At 39.0% G+C, this 16,285-nt stretch overlaps 1 protein-coding gene across 1 annotated transcript in view; it reads right to left on the bottom strand.

Annotated features, from left to right (window-relative positions):
• Window positions 1-16,285, bottom strand: part of DISP1 (dispatched RND transporter family member 1) — a 40,182-nt gene that overhangs the window by 18,160 nt on the left and 5,737 nt on the right. Inside the window, exon 2 of the mRNA XM_034061074.1 lies at window positions 14,303-14,839. Within this exon, the coding sequence (XP_033916965.1) occupies window positions 14,303-14,808 (506 nt within the window). The 5' untranslated portion in view covers window positions 14,809-14,839. The remainder of the gene's footprint in view (window positions 1-14,302; window positions 14,840-16,285) is intronic.

Raw genomic sequence — 16,285 nt, 5'->3', positions numbered from 1 at the left:
GGTCAAAAACCCCAGACATTTCTCTACTCGTACCTGGTTGTCCAGCATCTTTCTATGCAACATGGTGAAAAGGAAAAGTGGTGTTTTTACAAAGTGTTGTTATAACAGCTGAAAGTTTAATGTAGGAAATAATAATACCAGGAGGATGACCAGGGCACTGGTTTGGAATGGACTATGACAGCTCTAATACTCACCACTCCAGCCTAAATAAGCACTTATAACCTCAGCATTTCTACCAGTATTTTGAACAACGAGGTAACAGAAAGCATTTGTGCCTTTGTGTAAATATCAACTTAAATAGAGGCAGTTCACACACATAAAAAATTCCTACTGCTTTACATATTTTTCAGCCTGGGAATGATGATGACTAGTGATCTGGTTTCCTGAGGGAACACTGTGGCCATTCGGCCACATCCTGCCTTTAGGTTCTCAATGAAGCCAAAGTTTCCTTTCGAGTTACAGCACTGAAGGAGTTTTCTCATGAGAGTTAATAGATTGGCATGGGTGTTACAGGGGAGTTGAAAGCAAGTTCTACAGCCTTCACATTACCTACCTGGACATTACATGGCACGAAGCCATGTTTCATGAACTTGTTCCTCAGCATGGGATCATTCCAAATGAATTTAACAGTTAATGATAAAAACTGTGGATGGTTTACTGCTTTTGCAGTGTATTTGTTTTGTTAACCTAATGCATTTCAGGGGAATACAAAGCTGAATGTGTCAGAGAACAATTTATCTAGAGTTATCCAGATATTCCAAGACACTCTTTTGCAGTCTTTCTTCAGAAACGTCATTTGTGAGAAAGGTAAGTATCCCTCTTCACCTCACACTACAAGGATAAATGCTAGCTGCTTCCTCAGCAGGTACAAAAAACCCTGCAGAAGGTAGCCATAAAACAGGAAATTAGGAGAACAGCCCATGTTTTGAAGCATATTTGGAAGATTTCTCTACCTGTGTTAGCAGCTGCCAATAACCTGAAAGGTTGAAAGAGATACCAATATGATTTTGAATAGGAATATTCCTGCCTACACCAATAGTAACTTCTTTTTTAAGTCTGTTAAAAATACACTCCAAAACATTTGTACTAACTTATCCAAAGAATACCTTCCTAAAACTTTATAAATTCCTATTGTAACTCCTTATATTGCCCTGGCTGTTTGATTTTTGATTTATTTCATACTACTTATATGGAACTAATTTTTATATTTCACAGCATGCAGATGCAGAGACTGAAGCTCGGATGTAGAAGTACTTTTCCCATCATTTTCCCTGGAGGAACAATAAACCTGTTGAACTTTGGACTAAAATTACAGCCTCTGGGGTTACTGCCCTGACATGGGGCAACACAGAGGCACTGCCTGGGACTCTTGTGCCCTGTTCTAAGGTGTAAGGAAATAACTAACAGCACCACAGATAAACCTGACACTGTCATTACAGGTGCTTCTCCTGAAAGGTGCCATCTCCCAGCTGGAACCAGCCCTCGTTGAGGAAGTCCTACTCTTCCTCATACTGTTGGTGTCACCAACCCCCAGCTGACTGGACCACAAGCATCTCAAAGAGACATGCACAACCATGTTCCCTACTTTGCTGCAGGAACTGGTCTCAGATGAAAACATGCTGCTGATAAACACCATCCCTTTGAAAATCCAGCTGAGATCCAGGCTCACTGACATTAGAACATGAACAGCGAAACCAACTAGAATTGCAGGGCTTCAACCCAGGTGCAAGTGTAGCACAAAAATGGTGACAGAAACTTGATGGAGTAGGAAAAGCCCAATTTCCAATCACTCAGAGAAAACTAACTGGTAGGGTGGCTGGTCTCCTGCATTTGGCATTGAACTGCAGAAAGCTGAAAATCAACGTATTTCTCACAGCTATTTATCACAAAGTAGTTGTCACGGGTCTGTAAAGCAATCACTAACAGTGCTGCAGATAAAGCAGCAGCAGAAGCAATCATGACAACTGCTCCAGCAAAACTGGGGATGGAGTAAATGAGAACTGTAGATATTGCAGTAGACCTGTAACACCTTCAGTTTCTGGCAGCACGGACAAACACTTGATAGTTGTGTATAATCTTAATTGTACTTTCCTCATGCACATATTCATAAGAGGGATGTGTTATTTCTCTTGATACCAGTAACATTACATCCATAAAAACACAGAGCCTATTTGTGAAATAGTTTAGGATATAGACTGTATCTTCTTTTTGAAGTACTGTGTATACCACAGGTGTCTAAACATACTGATACAAAAATAATATAGCAGAAGACCTTATTTTGCACTCTTACTTTTCACTTATTCACTGGAGTAAAAAATGCTAAGTTACAATAAATACCTGCACTTACTGGGAAAGGGAGGAATCAATATAAAGACTCCCCTGTTGAAGGATTATGAGGTGTTTAACCTCAATGCTTTACTTTGCCAGAGGGAAACTATTCCCTTTGTTGGTGGATCTGGTTACAAGAAGCGATAAAACATAGCTTTTTGTCATTATACCATTCACGGGTAAGCTAAATCCCTGCAGCACTGAGTGGGATACGCATCATACTGTACATCTTCCATTAGAACATACAATACAAACTAAATCTCTGTAGAGGAAAAAAATTCTCATGTTTTCAGAATGTCACTGACCCATAAGAACAGTTTGAATTGCTCTCAAATATCAAGCTAGCTTTTGCTGCTATATCAGATATGACACCTATGTACTTTATCATTTTAACAATCACTGCAATCACTCAGACAAATCCAACAGATTAAGTTGTCAAAAAACCTTTTACAAGCCTCCCAACTTCATTTTTTTTTGCTATGCATAGTTTCCCTTGATTCTAATCATGAGCTCTCTAGCTGTTTTTAAACATAGTGTTTATTCTAGTTGTCTGCACTCAGTTTTACTTATTTACATCTTTAAAGAATCAGACAATCCACAGCAGAAGGATGTTCAATTTCATAAGTTGCTTTTTTTAAGGTTTTATTGAAAGCAAGAAAAATGCAAAGAATTTTCTTATTCTGTCCCGCTTAAAATGTTAGGAAACAATCCAAAAGGAATTTTTTATCTCTAGATTATCAGGGTGAGATAATGCGGGACTAACTGCTATTTCATCCCATTACAAAGCATGAAATCTCAATGTTGCAGCTTTGCTTAACTGTATATTCAGGAATTATTTCTGCTAAGACTATTCTTTGGCATAAAATTAAGCAAAATGAAAGCCTTTGTAGTAGAAAGATCAAAAATTGATATATATATTATAGATGTCAATGCACATTTTTATAGTTGAAATATCAAGCTTTACAAAAGTTCTTGTCTGTTTTTCTTGCATTCTTACCTACCTCTTCAGTTCCACCTGAGAATCTGCTCTACATTCACAGCAAGCCTGACCAGCAGGTTGAATGAGGTGATCCTGTCCCTCTTTGCTCTCATTGAGACCTCACCTGGAGTATTGTGTGCAGTTCTGGTGCCCTCAATATAAAAAGGACATGGAACTGTTGGAATAAGTCCAGAGAAGGGCCACGAGGATGATCAAGGACTGGAGAACATCCTGTGTGAAGATAGGCTGAGAAAGTTGGGTCTGTTCAGCCTGGAAAAGAGAAGGCTGCGTGGAGACCTCATAGCAGCCTTCCAGTATCTGAAAGGGGCCTATAGGAATGCTGGTGAGGGACTCTTCATTAAGGACTGTAGAGATAGGACAAGGGGTGATGGGTTCAAACTTAAACAGCAGAGGTTTAGATTGGATCTAAGGAGGAAGTTCTTTACTGTAAGGGTGGTGAGGTACTGGAATGGGTTGCCCAAGGAAGTTGTGAATGCTCCATCCCTGGCAGTGTTCAAGGCCAGGTTGGATGAAGCCTTGGGTGATATGGTTTAGTGTGAGGTGTCCCTGCCCATGGCAGGGGGGTTGGAACTAGATGATCTTAAGGTCCTTTCCAAACCTAACTATTCTATGATTCAAAACATGAGCAAATAACATTCCCTTTCTACAAGGAAAACAATTGTAAGGAAGTTGTTAACAATAATAAAATCATTGTCCAAGTGATTCTTGTGCTAATTTAAATTTAGCATGAAAGTGCATGTTTTACTGACCTATGGCATGCACACTGGGTAAAACCAGACTCCTTGAGCACCAGTGGCAAAATATATACTCAACTAAGCCAAGGTCTTGCTTACTTACTTTCTGTTCTGAAATCAATATTAAAAGAGGTAGTCTTGACATCTCCCAGCGACAGACTTCTGACTTGTATCAGTATACAACAGGATAATATGTTTCCAACAAGTCAACAGAAAAGGTGAATGCAAATCATATTGACATCCCATACACAGGTATTTTCTTTTGGGAGTTATTTTGATAAATTTAGTATCAGGGCTGGAAGGAAAGTCCATGAAAAGCAGCTGACGATTTTGGGCTTGTCTAGTTTTGTACAGTCACAGAATAGTTTGGGTTGGAAGGGACCTTAAAGATCACTAGTTCCAACCCCCAATTTAGTTTGGAGACAAAGAGGCTGAGGTGTGACCTCACTGTTCTCTACAGCTCAGGAGGGTAAGTGGAAAGGAAAGCACTGAGCTCTCTCCCTAGTAGCCAGTGACAGGACATGTAGGAATGGTTTAAAGCTATGCCAGGGGAGGTTTAGACTGGACATCAGTAAGCATTTCTTTTCTGAGAGAGTGGTCAAACACTGGAACAGGCTTCTTAGAATGTAGGTTGATGCCCTAAACCTGTCAGTGTTCAAGAGGTAACTGGACAACACCCTTAACACATTTCAACTTGGTCAACCCCAACTTGCTAAGGCAGTTTGATTAGAGAATAGTTCTCTTCCAATTGAAATAGTATTTTGTCTTCTACCCCAGTATAATTCACTATGTGCTAAAATTAAAACTTCTGTAAATTTATAATATACAGATGATGAAATTGAAATGCTCCTACAAACATCTTCAGAATTTGTTGGGTTTTTTTCCCCACTTCTCCTTTTCCTAGCTGCTCCGTACGGATGGTTTACATGCAGGAGCCCAGGATTTATGTGCCAAGCCTTCAGTTTAAGGTACCCTAGAAAACAATTTTCCCAATACTGACTCCTAATGCCTTTTCTCTCATCATCAACTGTCTAATTATTATTATCTATGAGGAAAGCTCTTTTTCTCAAGAGCACCTACTTGGTTCACTTGTCTTGAAGGGGAAGTAAATCATCTTCTTTGTAGGAAGTATTGACAGTGTATGTAGAAGCCAGGTAACATACACCCTAATTTTCTTGCATTCATCTTTCCCTAAACTTTTCTCCAATGAGTGTAGCCACTTTTAAACACAGCTGTCAAGAAAACTGCCGTCACACATACTCAAATTGGATTGTCCCAGCTTTAAATGACAAAGTTTACACATAATATAAAGTGGATTCTTCTTCAAAAGGCTTAATTGAAGCAAAAAATATATATATATTCCTTTAAGTTCTGAAGTACTAAGGGCAGGACTACTTACAGCACTGCTTGGCAAGTTAAACAAAAGTTCTGAACTATTCAAGACAATAAAATAGGGTTAGTAAAATACCACCATGAATCATTATTTGAAAACAAGCCAACAGCTAATTTGGAGCAGACTAATATTATTTCAAGATCCTTTACAAGTCTAAAACTATCAGGCTTTTTTCTTTTCCTGGTAATTACAGTGAAATTAATAAATATGTTCTGGGATTTAAATGACGACCAGAGAAGTTTTCAGCATTTTTATTAGCAGAAAGTTCTTTCCTTAGAAATATTTTATTTCAAAGCTGTTTTATTACACTTCCCAGTTGAATGGAGCAACGCAAGGTCATGGTCACATCTTGTATATCTCTGACAGATAGGAAATTAACATGACCCAAGAAATCACAACATACACACCAGAAAAACTCCATCCCATGATACTAAAGAGAATGAAAGATGTACGAAAGTGCCTATTTCTATCAAGGTATTTCTCCACAGAGGCTGAAATCCATGCTTTTATAGGCATTAATGAGTGACATTAAGCATATGTAAGTTTTACGCTGAACTTGGGAGACTTCAGACTGTCATATATCACAATTCAAGTGGTACATGCTTCAGTCTTCCTTCCTATGCAGATGTAAGAATTTGTGAATGTAAGTCACCAGGGGGTTCATTTTTGCTCTCAGAAAACCTCCTTTAACTCGAGGCCTTTTCTTGAAGCTAGACTACAAGCCCTTCCAATTGCTCCAAATTATTCTACTGACTATGGGGACAAACACTAGCTTTTATCTTTTTACATATTTAAACTCTTACAGCAAATGAAAATACAGTTACTTAAGCAATTTTGTTCTAAATTCAGCAAAGTGTTTCACTTCAAACATATCTTTTGGTGTTGAGCTGCTGTTCCAATGTCTGTGAATGCAGTCATTTAGAATGTCATAATTTTTTAAATTATAGAAACCAAGAGTCTCTTCAACACAATTAGAGTTAAAAGGATTTAGTCAGCAGCTGTACAAAGAAGGTTCTCTAGTTTATGCTGACACCGATGAAAAACTACATATATAATGCAACATCACCCTCTGTACCTCTCAGATTAAATTTGTTGTGTTTGCTCAGTAAGCAAGCAAAAAAGGGAATATTTACTGAACATTTCAAGCTTTTCAATGTTGTAGCTGAGGCATTAAACAGGCACTGTAAGACTAACCAGACCATTAAACAGATATAATAAAATCAAAACCGTTAACCAAAGTTCATCCATTTGACTGAATGAACTAAACACCCTAAAAACTGCAAATGTAATGCAAGAATTTTGTGGAAAGGTATTCCATTAATATCACTGAAAGTACTGGGAAAGCCAAAGCAGTGATGCATGAGAGCTTTTCTAGTCCAGTACATTCAGCTCTTCATCATTTTATTAAAAACCAAAACCTAATTTCCAAATAGACAGACCAAGTCTTCTGAAACATGACTGGGATTTGTACCTGTAACTTCCCTCACCTGTACTGTTAGTGGTACCATCTCATTTCTATTTTCATTGATAGTCAAGTCTTTAAGAGACTTCTTTATTCAGCAGACAACCAGGGCAGAAATCTCACAGCAACCTTAGTGCAGCAAAATGAATGCCAAATTCTTTGGGCGCTCTCTGTATTTCCCTCTTGCATTGTATTTAGGGTTTGTTTTGGGTTGCACATCAATTATTACTTACTAGGAAATGAAAACAACATTGACATACCAGAAAGGAAGGATGAGTGATTTTGGAAGGAGCTAGAGATAGAGAGAATGACAGTAACTTACAATGAGCTTTCCAAAGTTGACATCCCTCACTCTGCACTTTTCTCCCATCAAAAGCAAGACTGGAAACTTTTCATATTTCAAACCCCATCTAAGAGTGCTGAAACAGGTCACTGGCACCATTTAGTTCAGACATTTGATCTTTCTTCTCTAGTGTTGTCTTGTTTCACATTTGAACCTTATCACAACCTACTATTAAAAGTGCAAGAGAACAACTACTCACGGGCAAAACACTCAAACAAGCTGCCATCCTTTGGCTGTTGTTGTATGGGTGGGGGTTGATAAATACTTGTATATAAATGCTCAGTTTTAAGTCATCTCAAACCTCACATGGATCAGACCTTTTCAAGAAGGAACACAGCCCATGCTGGTTTTCCAGTCAATTTAAGTACAAAAGAAAGGATGATGTTTTACTACTTCCCTCACATTATCAGCTTTAGCTCTTCTGAAGACTGTACTTCAAAGGCCCGGCAGATTGGTAGTTAAGTACTAGCTCTTCTGTTGTTCAAGGAAAGGTGAGGGATACAGGGCATGGGAAATCCATCTTCAAGCACACACAGAACCTGGACTCTGTAAGTGGCAGAGACTAAAGGTCAAAAGAGGGCCAGGCTGGTACTCAGCCACACTCAGACCAGAGTAGGAACCTTCCAAGTCCCTTTTTCATACTGCAAAACTGCTTGCTTCAGAGCAATCTGAAGTCTAGACAACTATTAATGCTTAATGAGAACAATTAAAAGCCTGCAAAGATCCCCTGGACTGCCTAGTGACTGAGGTTGGGTTTAAGTGCACTTAATATTTTGCTAGGCGCATTATTTTTAATTTGGTCAGCCACTGCATTATAAATAGCATTTTTTATTTGTATTCTGGTCTCTGCACGTCAGCCCTTTGCTTTCAGCTCTGTGCAAGACTAATGGAAAGTGCAGTGTGGTGTTTGCACAGCAAACAATGCACAATAATTATCATGGGAAGGGTAAGTGATTTAATAAAACCAGAAGAAAATGCTAAAGGTATCACACTGAGGGATAACACAAGACTAAAAGTAAAAAGTAAGCAAGATGACTAAAACTGAGAAAACAGAGCTCTAATTACTGACTGCCATGAAGAATTATTTCCAGGAAACAAAAAGAACCAGTTCATTTGTTTGGTCACGGGGAGAGCTCTTCCTCCACATCTGTGCAACAGAGAATCCCACATTTGGACTCAGATTGAGAAGGATGCATGAGAATGTTACACATGCCCTTTCCTTTTCTTAACTACATCAAAATCCCCATTTATGACACTGGACTGTTAATGTTGTGACACAAAAGGGACCATCTAGATTGTGATTACCTTGTGCCTCCAGCCTTGCCATTTTGGGAAGCTATTAGCTAAAGAATTCCTATTTTAGCAAGGAATATATAGCTTAAATGAGAATACAGATGGAATTTGTACTGGTTCCATACAAATTACCAAAATGCAGGAACTCCTGCTCTACAGCACAAATCAAGATACCTGCAATACTCTGAACACTGAATCGTAAAATACCAAGTTGGAGGGGACCTCCAGGATCATCTGAACCAGCCTTTCTGGAAATCATAATAATAGCTTTTGCCTTCTAGTGGCTCAAGGTTCATAGAAGGTTGATACAAAGTTTCAGAAACAACCTCCAAAACCTGACCTAAGCATTTTCGTTTTTAAAGATACCTACTTTTAATCTTCCTGGAGGAAGGAGCAAGTCTTACTCATTCATAGCACAGTATATGCATGTGTTTTGTACAAAGGACATTAACATACATTTCATATAAAAAGCAAACCCAAAAGTATCTTTTATTGCATCAGATACAGAAGAAGCTAACAACTTCCAAAAGAGAAAATAATTGAGACAGGTGGGAACTGCTTTGTTTAAAAAAACCCACATAGTTCTTGTGGAGCAAATATTGCTGAAATGAGAATATCTGAAAATATTACATACACGTGTATACGCATAATCAGCTCTGCAAGCCATGCAGAATGTACTAGATAACAGTTATCCTTTTCCTGGAATCAAGCAGGGAGCTGTTTCATAACAAAGTCATGTTATTAGGATTGGTATTTGGCAAACATTCCCTTGCTTTTTGAAAAAACAAGGGCTTTTTCTTTCTTACTGGTTCTAATCTTTATGCCAAGTAACTAGAGGGAAAATATAAAGAGGCATCTATAATGTAAGAGGCAGCAACAACGCTGCCCTCACTTCACAGCTTTTCATTTCTGAAGATCTCCTTTTTAAAGTATTAATTAAAGTGCAAGCATTCAAGTCTATCTGCAATGCTGTTTAAACAGTGTGCGGCACAGAACTCACTCTGATCTCTCTTCTGATTCTGAGCAGAACTTAGAATCCCAGAACCAGCAGATAAATCTGAAATGCCAAAACAGTTCAAAAGAAAGCTTAAATCTAACTGAAAGGAAGATGCACAGTAAGTCTGGACATATTAATGCTTTACCAGACTCTACAGCACTAGGGGTTTTGCCTTGCTTAGAACAGAAATTGGTCTAGCAAGCAAAAACTTTGAACCCAGCAATTCAAACTATCAAAGCTTTAGGACATAAAACTTCCAAACGAGGCTGGTGAGGGATGAGGAACAATTCACATATATCCTGAAATCTTAAATTTTAGTCAAGCTAATGGTTCTGTGAGGCTTTAAACTGATTGTATTTCTGCGTTCTAGTTTGAGATGACTGCATGATCATGGTGAGATTATTCTATCCCACATGGCCTTTTGTTCTGTCCTTTTTACCGAAGATCATTACAACGCTTTTCAGAACACTTGTTTTTACTTATCTGCTTCAGCTAAAAGCATTAACAGAACAGTCTTGAAATGTAAATAACGGTAGGTGATATAGAGCAGGTCTCCTCTGAGCAAAGAGTATTTGTATGAGTTTACTGGTTTGATATTGCAGCAGCACAAGCACTACAGGCACTGGCAGTTTAGAGCAGCTTCCTTTTCAGCAGCAGCATCCATCGGTTCTTTCGCAGCTCCCTGACCTCTTTCTCCCCTACCTTTTGTCTCCGAGTCCATCGGTCTAAACTGTATCACCAAAGAGAGATCCCAAAAGAGCTGACACCAAGATTAGTAAGGACACAAGCAGCTTTTAACTGGTGTTTTCCCATTTCACATACAAGTCTGAGAGAAGCAGTTCAACTTGGTACCAGAGACAATAGCTATGCACAGCACTGTTACCCCACACTTTCCACAACCCTGAGATGACTTACTAAAAAAATCTCTGCACATTCTTCCTCTTCTGAATGTACTTAAGTTATTATGCACAATGCACTATTTCCATGCACACATGCCTATATAAAGAACAGATTTTGAAAAATACCAGGAATGATTTTAAGAGTTTTCTGGTTTTGCATTTCTTTACTGCAGTATTCAGTTCTGCTAAAATATGCAGCCCTTCATTACTTGTTTTATTCTCCTTTCATCCCACTAAACATGCTGGTGGGCTGCACAGTTTTACTCTTCCCTAGTGACTCCTAACTTGGTGTTTTCAGTTGTCAAGCATCAGTCTTCATTCTTCTTCCACTTCTTCAGACTAAGTCTTACTTGGTTCTCCTTTCTCATTTCTGCTATCTACCTGGTGAAGGTTGCTGATGAATATAGAAGCAGAGGGCAGCAAAGCAGGGGCAATAACTACCCACCTTCCAGTGCCTCTAAGACCCACAGTTTTCTAGACATACATAAGTGCATTCAGACAAAAAGGGTTACTTCAGCATGAGTTCTCGAAAGGGATGAGGTAGAAAAAAAATCTTCCAATAGTACCTGAAAAGAAGAACTATTCATGCCACGCTCCAAACAGGTAAGTATAGAAACTGTTGTAAGAGAGCAAATCAAGTCCCTGGACAATTACATTCCGATATGGACAGACAGCTGGAATTTCTCAAGGAGTATTTGCATGGTCAAGATATTATGCCCACTACAAAAAGAGGTATGAATATGTCTGAATGAACCACATCTTAAATATGTGCACAAAGCAATAGAGAGAACTTTGCTCAAGGTTTTCCAGCCTTACAAAATCATCTACAGATTAATCTACATCAGAATCATTACAACCAACAGCTGAGGTATTTTACCTACTTTTACAATAGAATTTCTTACCACAATCACTTTGTAAACCATTACAAATATTTTGTTTTGGGCTACAAAGCTCTTTTCACCAATTTAAAAAAGGTACCAGTTGCCCAGACATTCAAGTTATGATGTGGAGATGACAGTTGCATGTAATTTACTTCAAACTTCAAAGCTGAACACATTGCAAAATTCCAGATCCAGCCAGCTTTAAGAGGATAGGACAAGTGTGGCATTATTTCAATCTGTCTTCTTTATATATTCCAATCTGCAATGATATACCAGAGCCACATTCCTTTAATATTAGGTCACTGACAAACGTTAAGCCTTGGGCTTCAAAACCTGACAAAACCTGTCGTGCTGAAACAATTGGTTACCTGCCCAGAGCTGTAAGCATTAGCGATACAGTTTGCAGAAAGCATTCACCCCCCTCTATCTAATCACATCTTCCCCCCCACTTAAACTTACAACAACATTTGAATGCATTTTTTAAAAACAAAGAACCAAAATGAAAGCCAGTTTCACTACACACTGAAGTTAATGTATCATATGAGAACCTGCATTTTAAATAACCCTGTTAAAACATGCACATGTTAGAAAACTGGATGATTTCCAACTAGCCTCATAAGAAAAGTATCTGGAGAAGAAGCTGTTGTGCAGATTATAGGCTCAAAATGTAATAAAACTAGAGTGTGGAACAAAGATGATGTAAAAATATCAGACCCCGAAGCATTACTCTTCTGGCATATAGAAAGTTACCTGGGCATGTAAGGAATTAATACATATTTATCACCTACTCTCTTCAGCACTGCAAAGTACCAGACAGTTTGCTTCTTCCTAAGCATGCATTAATCTACCTATAAGGCTACATCCAGTCACTCCCTGTTTTTACCATCTACCAACATGTCTCATTGACAGTGGCACCTCAGTATGACAAACCAGACTCACAACGCAACAGGACACCATTACATTAGACATGCCTTGTATACTATCCAGAGAAAAAAAAGATGTCTTTGGTTCCATGCTGATTACATAAGTGATACAGTCAGATGCATGCACTGTCCATTAATGCAGCCATGGCCAGTTTAAAGAGTTGAAAGTCCAGCTTCCCCAACATGACACAGGACCCAACTCCTATTCAATACATATTTAGAGCTAAAAGAACAAGTAATGGCTACCCGAAGTTGGGTGGCTTTTAGAAGATGGACTCATTTGATTAGCTGACCTGTGAGCCATACTGCAAGTATCGTCTGACTGAGAAAACTGATGGCCTTATCTAGAAGCAAGCCCAGAAATTAAACAGTAACTATCTGATAGGAATACATAGAGTATCCTAATGCCTACAGTTGAGTAAGGAAGTACCGATGCTTTAAAGGTGAGACTGTATCCTCATTTTGACTGCTAACAGTAAGATGAACATTTATCATAAATCATTACTTAATTTCTGAACATTTATGTACAAATGCACACTATGGGAAGGAAGTGCAAGATGAAAAAAAGGCATCTTGGCTTAAGATCCCAATCACAGCAGTTCAAACAAAGTCTTTGTATTTATGAAGTGCTATGGAAAACATTATTTTACCGTATCTGTTCTTTTTTTTTATGAGTAAGCACAGAAATCCAGATTCTGGATCATATTTGTTCCATCCCTTAAGACTGTGGAATAGAGATGAAGTTTAACAGTCCTGCTGCAGAGGGAATAAAACAGTGAAATCAGTGCACCCATTCTGACAGTCTGAAAAGTATGACTGATTCTGTAATGGCTCAACATCCTGCATACCTTTGCATGCAAAATTATATGAGAGTTTTCATCTTTATTTAACATTTAAACAAGTATGGGGTGGAAAAAACATGTCTGATCATAAGCAGTTCCAGCAGCTGAGATTTTTTCCATTTTCTGGCAGAGGGAAGCTGATTTGCACATTGTATCATTACCCTTATTTTCATCTGCTTTCACCTCAAGGAAAAAGCTTTATTCACTTTGACTTTTTCCACATTACATATTTGTCCCAGACTGATACTCTCAGAAGTTTAAAATTAGTTCATACATTTCATCAAGGTAAAACGATTAGAACTGACTGAAGATACACTCAGAGCTCCAAGGTTTCAGGCAAGGATGCAGATGTCGGCTGACAGGAAGAAGGGCAGATTTTATTACCCCCATGAAAATTCACCCAGTTTGGCTCAATAGCAACCCAGGAAAAAATAACCCTGCATAAAAGCTTAGAAGTGTCTTACTACAACAGGGAATTTGGATTTTAGACATTGCCTCCTCAATGGACCACTTTTGCCCAGGATCTGCTGGCTGTAGAAGATTATGACTGTTGCTCCTTATAGCTGGGACTACAGTCACTGGAATGCCAAAGGTAGCAAACAGATAAAGAGGCAAGTTCATATGAAGTGGAGGATAGAAAGGATTAAAACCTGAAACAATCCAGAATTCCTCAATCTGAGCACAGCTTTGAAGTTCAGCAGATACATAAACTGAGAAGCCATGGAGACAACTCACTGAACCAACTGACATGACGAAGAAAAATCACCCTCATAATTAGAATTATTGCAAGTGTTTTTCAACACATCTTTTTGAGGAAGTATAAGGTTTGATTAGACTACGTAGAAATAGCAGTTGTGCCAGAGTTTTCTTAGTTATCTCTGTATTGGTTTGTCTTACACAAATATAGGTGCACACTATGTCTTGTAAAAGAGTCACTGAGCTTCCAAACTACCCCCAAGAAGAAAAAACATCCTCCCCCCACCCCCCAAAAGAGCTGATTTACTTCAGGATTATTCATGTGGCCCAGCAAAACTAGTTCCCCAACCTGACTTCTCCAGCAAAGAAAAAAGTTGGTAATACAGCACAGATTAACTTGTGAAAACACTGGGGAACAAATTTGGTTCATCTTCTGTGTGTGTAAGAAAATGAAATAATTCTGGAAAAGTTTACCCACACCGAGAACTAACAAATAAGACAGTCTGCTTACCTTATCCTGGCTACGTGTTGCTGTACAGGCTGATGCTGAAAATGGTCAGGCCACTGATGGTGAAGGCAGAAGGATGGGGAAGGCTGAAGACAGCAGGCAGGCTGATATATGGGGGTGTGTTTTTGGCAAATAGATGCTGAATACTCAGTATGTGGCTGCATGCAGCACGAAGTCATAGGAGATGGTGCTGAGCTGCCAACCACTGAATGACATTCTTGCTTGTTATTATGGCTACTTAAAGAGTGATGGTATGGACAAGGGTGGCAGCACTGCGACAACATCTGCTGAGTTCTTTGGTTGTCTAAAGGCAGAAAGGATGGCTTGATTGTACCATTAAGTTGGAGGCAGCCATTTGGACTCGCTTTTGCTCTTGGTGTTTCCTTGGATGGGAGTTGTTGGGCCGTGACATCTCCATCAGAAGCTGCAACAATACCTGGGCCAGTAGCGTTTGACAAGATGCTGCCATTACTCAGAACCACCGAGTCACTGACGCTGCTCATAGCCATGCTCCAAGTTCTCAGTGGATATGCAGTGTTCCTGAAGAAACAAATAAAGCAAAGTTTACAGAGCTGTGGTGTTTTCAGATGCTTCGAAATAACTTCAGATCAAAATGAGTAAAGCTCCTCTCTCATCTTCACCTTATACAAGACAAGGAAATAGAAAGGAGTCATTCACACGCTGCCAGGGATGTTTTGAAGGACTTTCGTTTGTTTAACAAAAAGCTAAGAGTGAAGTTGAACAAATGCTCAGTGAATAAACCAAGGCATAAGTCAAATGAATAGACACTTGACAGTCTCTGGGTCACAGCTAACAAGTAGTGACTGAGATGCACGGGAACAAGAGTAAGTAACAGCCTCTGGTTATGAAAACAGATTTTGGTATAACCTGTGTAACCATCCACACTTTGCACTGCAATCTGCCTGTGTGCCTTGAAAGCCAGCAGGAGACAGGACCACACAGTAGAGGTTGTTTAATAATCATTAATGTGCCGGTTTCAGTAACCTCCCTTCCCATCTCAAATTTCTATTGAAAATGAGACATATTTGTATTTTGGAAGGAATTACCTTAAAAAAACCTTATTTAAATAACTCAAACCACTCCAGCAGACATCTGTCAGAATTTCTGGAGGGTGGACTATGGTTTTAGCAGAAGCTCAAAATGAATTGTTACAAACACTAAACACAACCATGCTCTTCCCAAGCTCCAAAATAAACAGACTCAGGATTCAACTAAGGCTGACTGAGAAACTCATGCTTCTGAGTGACACGTATTCCAAAGGCAGTTAAGAAATGCACTGTGCTGCAAATAAAGGATATTAAAGATTCTCTTCCAAAGTCTTGTCTTTTTCAAGCAGAATGTAAATAGGTAAAAAAACTGTTATCACTAGAAGGGTGACCAAACAGCTTGGCTCAAAATCAGAACTCGCCTGAAGTGCCTGCAGCAGCCAATTTCCCCCCTGTTAATTGTAATCATGTTTTAATAAGTAAGTTGGAGATTATTATTCTGATAAATAACACGAAAGGTCAAACATCACACTCAGATAGGAATTTACTTCCCAAGTTACATGGTGGGGGGGAGGGAAGAGGAGAAAGAACACTAATTATGTGCTATTTAGAAGAATAAATTAACTCTTGCTTTAAAAAGTCAGTTAATTGCAACTGCTTTGGCTAACTTAACATTACCTTTTTAACACTGAATTTAAGCAATATAACTGCTTACTGAGTTTAATCATCCCAAACCCAAATTGCAAGGCTTGCATTGGAGACACTGAACTTCACAGAAAGACAATATACAGATTAGAACAGGTAAGCGAGGAAGCTTCTGACTCATTTTCTTCGCTGATACCTTTGCTGAGTGCTCAGAGGGCTGAGCCTGCCCAGCCAGCTGAGCTACTTAATTACCTGAATGCCAATTCTGAGCAGCAAGTGCTTTGGAGAGTGGAATGCTGCCCCCGGCAGCACCCCCGCTCCACACAGCATCTCT

This window comes from Melopsittacus undulatus, chromosome 3 (genome assembly GCF_012275295.1).
Source record: "Melopsittacus undulatus isolate bMelUnd1 chromosome 3, bMelUnd1.mat.Z, whole genome shotgun sequence".
Classification (NCBI taxonomy): Eukaryota; Metazoa; Chordata; class Aves; order Psittaciformes; family Psittaculidae; genus Melopsittacus; species Melopsittacus undulatus.
This window is presented reverse-complemented; position numbering and strand designations above follow the sequence as displayed.